The sequence below is a fragment of the Musca vetustissima genome, unplaced genomic scaffold (assembly GCF_032173495.1).
Source record: "Musca vetustissima isolate MV318-11 ecotype Yass unplaced genomic scaffold, APGP_CSIRO_Mvet_v1 utg20446, whole genome shotgun sequence".
NCBI lineage: Eukaryota > Metazoa > Arthropoda > Insecta > Diptera > Muscidae > Musca > Musca vetustissima.
The window spans coordinates 8307-17088 of NW_026886964.1; the positions used below are offsets into that span (position 1 = coordinate 8307).

General features: G+C 35.2%; 1 protein-coding gene across 1 annotated transcript; it reads left to right on the forward strand.

The window, feature by feature from the left end:
• The first annotated feature begins 5528 nt into the window (after window positions 1–5528).
• Window positions 5529–6246, forward strand: LOC133334463 (endocuticle structural glycoprotein SgAbd-2). The gene is made up of 2 exons (XM_061542757.1): window positions 5529–5540; window positions 5671–6246. The coding sequence occupies exons 1-2, from the start codon at window positions 5529–5531 to the stop codon at window positions 6244–6246; spliced, it is 588 nt and encodes a 195-aa protein (XP_061398741.1).
• Window positions 6247–8782: the final 2536 nt, after the last annotated feature.

The window sequence follows — 8782 nt, forward strand, 5'->3', positions numbered from 1 at the left end:
AATAAGTTAACATTGTATTAAGTGAATAAACTGTTAAGAGGCTCAAATTAAAATGAAATTCTTTGTAAGTAATCAAATGTGTGTGTCAAATGGGCTCCTTGTATTATCCTGTTGAGTAAATGGAAAGAAATGGACGTATGTTTGATTAAAGATGATTTGTTTAATTAGTTTATTAAGCAATGTGGTATTTAGGTATTTCTTATATGATATACCTATAAAATTGGATTAAATTATCTTAGATGGTTCCTTGAAAAAATTAAATTTTATATTCGAGTCCTTTTGACAGTACAACAAAAATAGTTATGTTTTTTGTATAGTGCATTTAAAAACTAGCAGCTATAATTCCAAGAATTGTAAACATTTTTGTTATCCTTTTAAAATATCATTAATATTTAGTGCCAAAAAATAATTGTAGTTGTAGCGATTTTACATCATACAATTGTATTGTGACCATTAATTTTTTAATGGAATATGATTCAGTTTTATACAAACGCATTTAAAAGCTTTTCTTGGAGCGTATCAGGTATTGGCAATTCGTTAGATATTGTTTATGTAACGTTTGAATTCATCATTCTATTAAATTTTGATTTTTATATAGCTTTGTGTGACCCCATGAGTTTGTAACGCCGCGAATTAATGGTCCTAGACCTTTTATTATACCGATCGTTATATCTCGACTAGCTGAGTCGATCTAGACATGTGTGTCCGTCCGTCCGTCCATTATAATTTGTAAACACGACACAGTCCACAAATATGGACCAACCGCCATGAAATTTTTTATGTAGGACGGGTTCTGGCCAAAGAAAATCCCTATTGTTCTTGGTAATGATAGGTTAATATTAAGGGGACGAACTGGACCAAAAGCAGTAAAAAAGGTAAAAATTTTGACCCTAACATCACGAAATTTTACGAAAAGGAGTATGATCATAGAATACGGATGACGATGACGGATGATAAAGATCGGTCAATATTTAATGGGTAAAATGAAACCAGACTTTTGTGTGAAAAAAATGCAAAATGTGTATTTTGCGGGCGTATATATTTACTTCTGAAGATCATAGACCCGAGAAATCAATTGTATATCCAAGAGGTGTGGTTGACCTTTAAATTGATACCAATTATATTGTTATATGTAATCGGATATAGGAATTATACTAAGATAATTACAAATGTCTACGTATTTTGATTTGGTTAGTATAACATTACCACACTAGAATGCGAAAATGTTGCGCGGATCGCTATGCAATTATACATAAGATTCCGGTTATGTTCAGAAATGAGGAGATCCTAAAAAGAGGAGATCCTAACCTCTAATCAATTAAGAGGGTGCAAATGTCGCCTAAGCAAGGAATATAGATAAGCAGAACATTTGAGTTCGGTGGTAGTTGTGTAGGGTATCGTATGGTCGGCCCTGTCCGATTATACTGCTCCGCTCACTGGTTCCAATTTACATTCATTTCAAATTTGTATTTGTATACCTTTCAATAGTCTAAAGTTTGTTTTAACCAGTTAAACACTCAGTTATAGCTCGAATACCGCCCGAAGGATCGTATTGTGATCTGGCAGTCAAAAGAGACATCTGAATATTCCGTTGGCTCTGTCTGAACATTCTGATATCAGAGTTTCGCATGACCCTTATTTCCGCAATTCAGTCTTATTCAAACATTTTAATTGAGTATCTGATTGTTGCATGTACTATATTTAAGTGGGGCTTATTACGATCCACTCGGTCATGTCTTTAAGTCTTAAATCTGTGAAGGCCGCCCAAAATTTTAGTTCGATTTCTATTGGATGTATAAATAAAATATAGACCTTGGCAGCATATTTAGCATAGCGAGTGAGACTCGGGTCTTTCCGGATCGTTGAACATTCTGTCGTAGGAACTTGGTGTTGCGTAGTTTGTCGGGAACGGGTATGAAGTCTACCATGGCTACCTACTAGTCTTTCGGAATGTCTTTTGTATATTTATTCAAATGACTATGAGTTATTATTGGATAACAAATCTCACCACTAAAAATTATTAATATATGTCCATTTATTCGGGTAGCCCCCATATAAATGTACCAACCAATTTTCGCCATTTTGGGGTTCTTTAGCGCGTTTTCAACCAAATGCGCTGTAATTCGGTTATTTTTAGTCGCATATGGTACCAAATCTCCCTTCCAAAAATTTTTAATATTCGCCCCCTTTTTGTGGTAGTCCCCATATAAACCCCTTTTTATATTGAAATATTAAGCTGATTTGTACCGTGTATTGTAGGCATATTCCACCATAGTATAAGGGATAGTCGTTACTCGAAACAGTCAGTTTTTACACTACAAAGTATGGAATTCTAGGACAATTTATACATCTGTTGTAATCGTTCCGCCTTCTAAGGATATCATGATAAAAATCTCGAATATGACAACAATGAAGAACATCGACCAGCATTTATGCATCTTCCCCATATAATGATACCTCCTGAAGGAAAGAATTGCGATACAAAACTGAAATATTGGGTTCGATATTGACATATATCGGTCATTAATTAGGCATGGCCCTCATATAATGATAATCCCAGATATTCGCCAATTCCCAAACTATGTAATCAATATTGGTCCCCCTTTAGGCATAGCCTCATATAACTTTGCCATCTAAATTGCAGTAGTTTGAGGATTTTATACTCTACCATGCGTTAAAAGTCCACGTTTTGGGGTTTTTGAGATTTTAGGAAAAATCCCCATTACAAATTGCTGAAATTTTTATTTGGTGTATCGGTATAGGCCCACTTTTTAGTATTTTCTCTATATTTGCATTGCAATTATCTGTCAGTATATCTGTGGTGGGGAGGCATCCAATGCTCTTCACATGTTTTTTTTTCTCTTACTCTTTCTGTCTCATACCAAAATCAGTGAGGTGTCCTCCCCTCCTTTCCGATCTTTACCTTCCCATTCATGATGAATACTGCGTTGGACTCATTAAGACTGCGTTGGGCTCATTGTTTTTGTTCTTATTCACCAGCAGCGGCGTGTTTTGTAAACCAAAGAGAATTCCTTAGTGAATACGCTGTTGCCTTCTGTAGTTGAGTAATGTCCTACTTTCTCACAATCTTTAGTGTAATTGTCTCTCGTGAGGGACAATGATAGCAAATAGCTTCCTCAGGGCTTCAATGCATATTTATTCAAAATATTGCATCATAGATCGAGATGCACTCCATGCAGGATCTTGTTATTAACCCCATCCAATATTCTTTGTTTTTCGAACGCACTTTCGTCATTCAATGCGCATCATAGTTATCTGTACTAATTCCTGGCTATGAGGAAGTATTTCTAAACTTTGCATAGAACGCAAAGAAAAACATTATCACTCATTCATATATTAAGAAGGATTTACGGTATCGGATGTTTGTACATGATGATTGAAGTAGTCATCAATTCATTTATAATTTACATAGCGATTAAAAATGTGAAGGCTTTTTCAAATCTTTGACCTATAATGAAAAACGAGGCCCATTAAAACATTATGTATCGTGGATCTTGGTATTTCAATGGATCCAAAGTTAAACTTTAACAATCTATGGTAAATAAAACCTATGGTGTATCAAGTTTTATTAAACGGTGGGCCAAAGAATTCTCGGATCCTTATATAACAAAACAACTATACACGTCTCTTGTTAGACCTATATTAGAATATGGTTCTGTTGTATGGGATACTCAATATGCAATATATTCCGATAAAATCGAATCAGTGCAGAAACAATTATTACTCTTTGCACTGAGAGGTTTACATTGGAATAGTGATTTTGTGTTGCCTTCTTACACTAGCAGGTTAAAATTAATTCGGTTACCTACATTAAAAAGTAGACGTATTATGTTGAACACTATGATGGTACTAAAAATATTAAATGGCAATATACCCTCTGATTTCCTATTTTCATTTATTAGAATAAATGTTCCTTTTCGATCTAGTAGATATTATCAACTATTATATGTAGATTTTCATTGCACAAATTATTCTATGGGAGATCCACTTACTAAAATGTGTATTGATTTTAATTCTGTGTACTCTAATGTAGATTTTCGCAAGAATGTTGAACTTATAAAATCTAATATAATTGTATTTTTAAAGTAGTGCAACTTAATAATAAACTGACTTTTGGAGTAGATTCTGTAGCTGGTTTTCTATTCCCTTCTCATATTCCACCATGATGTGGATTATGGTGTGTACGCGATCCCTACGAGAGGGGAGGTCGCCCCCTCGGTCGGCAGGGGTGGAAAAGTGAGGCGTGGGAACGTTCGTAACAAAAACCAGTGAGCGGAGCAGTATAGTCGGACGGGGCCGACCATACGATACCCTACACAACTACCACGAACTCTAACTTTCTGAGGATGTTTATTCCGAGTCTGAGTAATATTTCGTGATATTTGCCCAGTCTTGTCCGATTAGAGGTTAACAACACCTCTTCCTTACTTTTTTCGAATATTCAGTACAGTCCTTCTAATTACTTGTCCACATTACCTTCACGGTGGGTTGTGTTGTGATTTTCGGATTATACTCTACTCGAAAACACACAAAAAATTATGTTCTCCGTACATTTCATCCCAAAATTTTAATCTGTTCATCAACGAAAATTATAGGCGTTGTTCTTGACCATAACTGGAACTTCATGAACAATTTCAAAGCCATCAGCGCGATATTTCTCCCTCTAATGTGGTAATGGGTTACTAAATAATATCTGAATACATAAGCACCTGTAAATATTTGACTGTAACTCCCACATCTGAGTAGATACATCAATATATTTGGTATCAATTTAAAGGCCAACCACTCCTCTTCAATCAACTCCTGGGGTCTACATCCTCCATGAGTAAATATATATGCCATAGAATACAAATTTTGTAATTTTTCACACAAAAGTCAGGGTCCATTTGACCCGCTAAATATTGACCGATCTTTATCAAAACATGCATGCTTATTCTCTGGCCCGATCCCCTTCTCCATGCAAAAATTCGCGGTGTTTGGGCCATAATTGCGGCCTCTGGAGCGACCAGAAAAACCGACAAAAATTTAGTATTTGGTCCATTTCATCCCCTAAATATTAACCGATCTTTTCCAAAAACAATAGGGGTCTTCATTGGCCAGAACCCATCCAACATGCAAAATTTCGTGAAGATTGGTCCATAACTGTGGCCTGTATCGTGTTTACAAATTATAATGGACAGACGGACGGAGGGACGGACGGACACACATGTCTAGATCGACTCAGCTAGTCGAGATATGACGATCGGTATACTTAAAGGTGGGTCTAGGACCAATATTTCGCGGCGTTACAAAAATTTGGGGCTGCACAAAGCTATAATACCCTGACAACATAGTTGTGTAGGGTATAAAAGTGAAACAATTAAAAACGTCGTTATGAGGTTTAAATACCTAGGATCGATTGGATCCTTATATTAAGGCTATGTTAAAATATAGATATATTTTTCTGCGAAAAATTGTATGGTTCTTCAAAAAGTAAAATGTTGCTAGGTCCTTTAAAATGTAAAAAAATGTCTACTCATGTACGTGGGTCAATGATGTTCTAATTGACAATATTATAAATGGACTTCGAAATATGATTTCAAAATTTTTAAATAATCCGCCATTTTCTATAATTTCCTTTTAATATATAATTATTTTTAAAATTTGCAGCTATCAACCTTATTGTGCCTGTGCTTAATTATCATTTCCTGCACGGCCATACCTCAACATCGCAATATCAACAATCATCAACCGCACCCTAACGCAAACAATATCCCCCTAGATGAGAAACCCGATCCACGTCGTGAAACCTCCACATGGATACCAATTCTAAAATATAACAAAGAACAAAGTGAAGATGGCAGCTATAAGACAGAATATGAAACCGGTAATAATATAATACACGAAGAAACGGGATTCCTTAAGGATTTCTCAGAAATTAACCCCAATGGTGTGCTGGTACAACATGGTCAATATTCCTATCAGTCACCCGAAGGTGAAACAATTAATGTTCAGTACACCGCCGATGAACGTGGATTCCGTGCCACCGGTGATCATATACCCACACCACCAGCCATTCCCGAGGAGATTCAAAAAGGTTTAGATCAAATTTATGCCGGCATTAAACAGCAACAGGAACGTTTGGAGCAGAGAGCCAAAAGTGATCCGGAATTTGCCAAGAAATTAGAAAATGTCCGTTTGGCCAATCAGAATGGTCAATATGTGGGTCCATTGGAGAATCCTTAAATGTCACCATTCAGCAGCATTGTTAATATCATTACATATAATACCATTCACCCCCTCAAATATTTATAACCTCTAGACTACCAACAATGATAATTTTTTTAACACATAACACAAACAACAACGCAAATTTGCAAATTAAACCCCATCCCCACCATCCATTCAATCAAACAAATGTTAAAAAATATCAAGACTGTGATTTGTTTTAAGTTCGGTGTTGTAAGTATGTGGCTCCAATTATTCCCAATGACTATTTGTTTTTCTTCTTCTTCATTTTTATCATCACTCTGTTGGCAATTGCCGTGGCTTGCGAATTGTTGTAAAAATATTTATTTCTGTTTCTTTGACATTTCCACACCACTCTCACTAACCAACAACAACAACAACATTTAACAAAAAAAAAACTATTTTATTTTATTTTATTTCAACGACAACAACAACAATAACAGTAATTAATGTACAAATAATTTGAAGTAAAAAAGAGAAATACTTAAATAAAATAAATAAAACAAAAACTAAAATCAAAATATTATTTTTTAATTTTTACGGAAACAGGAAATTAAACAAATACACGGTTTGTACAAAAAATATTTTAAGTATTGTGTTATCTGAATAATTCCGAATCACTCTATGTAGAGGAACGGATAAGACGTTCGACTTCGGAGGGTTTGTGAGAGACGAAATACATGTGGAGACGTGTGGTATTAACCGCAGTCCTACAAACTTGAACCGAAATCAACAGCAGCTTCGGCAATCCGCTCGTCCCTGTATTAGTTCTGGAGTATACGATCGATGAGATATAATTATTGTGCCAAAAGTAATAACGTTATCATATGTCAAGATTATTTTGTAACGATCACAAATCTGATCTTAATCTTCATATGATATATTATAACCTACACAACTATGTTTGTAACGCAGCGAAATATTGTTTCTAGACCCTCATTTTAGTACACAGATCGTTCGTCCGCCGTCTGTCCATTATAATTTGTAAACACTTAACAGGCACATTAATGGACCAATCGTCATTTGCAATCGAAATTTTGCATGTAGTATGGGTCATGGCCCAAGAAAACCCTTATTTTGGTAATGATCGATTAATATTTAGTAGATGAAATAGAACAAAACTTTATTTTTGTCTGTTTATCTGGTTGCTCTGAAGGCCACAACATTGCCATGACAATGATTAAATTGTGCACGGAAATATTACCCAGACTTGGAATACAGATCCACAGAAAGTTAGAGTTCAATGGTAGTTTTGCAGGATACCATATGGTCGACCCCAGTCTACTGTACTGCTCAGCTTACTGGTTTTTGAATAACTTAGATCAGGCCGATTCCAAAAATTTTATGCCGATTTAGCGATGTTCATCTATTTAAATCACGACCGAACTCGCCATATTCAAAATTTCTATATTTTGTAGAGTTCATCCAAATTGGCTGTATTTTTATATTTTGGACTAGCATTAAATAGAAAATCTCCCTTCCAAAAATTATCAATATTGGCCCACGTTTCACGACTGTATAACGGTACCTCTCAAATTTCGGTATTTTGGTAAGTGTGGTCACATGGGGACTAAGTATGAGGGCATATAGTTTATCCTCGAACCTGACGTTCTAGTTGTTATACACTTCTCTACACTGTGGTACAGGGTATTATGTCTTTGTTCATATATTTGTAACAGGTAATAGGAAACGAGATAGACCCATGGTTACTTTTGGGAATATGCATAGAATCACTTTCTGGGTGTATTTATGTATGTCCGTCCATGTATTTTTGTTAACAAAGTGCTGGTCGCATTTATAATCGGATTTGTATAATATTTGGCACAGCTCTTTTATTTGTACCATGTTACGAACCCGATTGAAATTTGAGAAAATTGGTCAAGATTTAGATATAGTTCCCATATATAGTTTCGTCCGATTTTATGTAAATAGAGCACCATACTACCAATATTTGTACGATTGAGACAAAATTTTACACAGAGTACTGAATTAGTCCTGATTGATGTATGCGAAATTTTGTTGTAATCTGTTCAGATTTATGTATAGCTAATATATACTTTAACCCCATATTATGGAAATGGTGGACTATAGATCCTGTTCTATTTGCACGATATTTTGTTGTTGAAATCGATTCGGATGTAGATATAGCTCACTCATATATTTTTGTCCGATTTTATGCAAATGGAGGAGCCTATGTTTGTTCGCTTTACATGAAATATTGCATATCGTATTGGATTGAAGACGTTTCAGGTTTAGATATATCTCCCATATATATTTTCATCCGATTTCATCAAAATGATGTACCAAATAACTCAAGATTTCGCTTAGGACGAATTTATGCACAACGTACCAAATAGAACCTAGAATAACGTGTATCGAGATATTTTGTGTCGAGATTAATTTTGTATTGTTGCTCAAATACGTCCATTTATATATAGATCTTTTACATATTTTGCTCGATGACATTCAATCTTTCTATATATAACCAGTGAGCGGATCAGTATAGTCGGACGGGGCCGACCATATGATACCC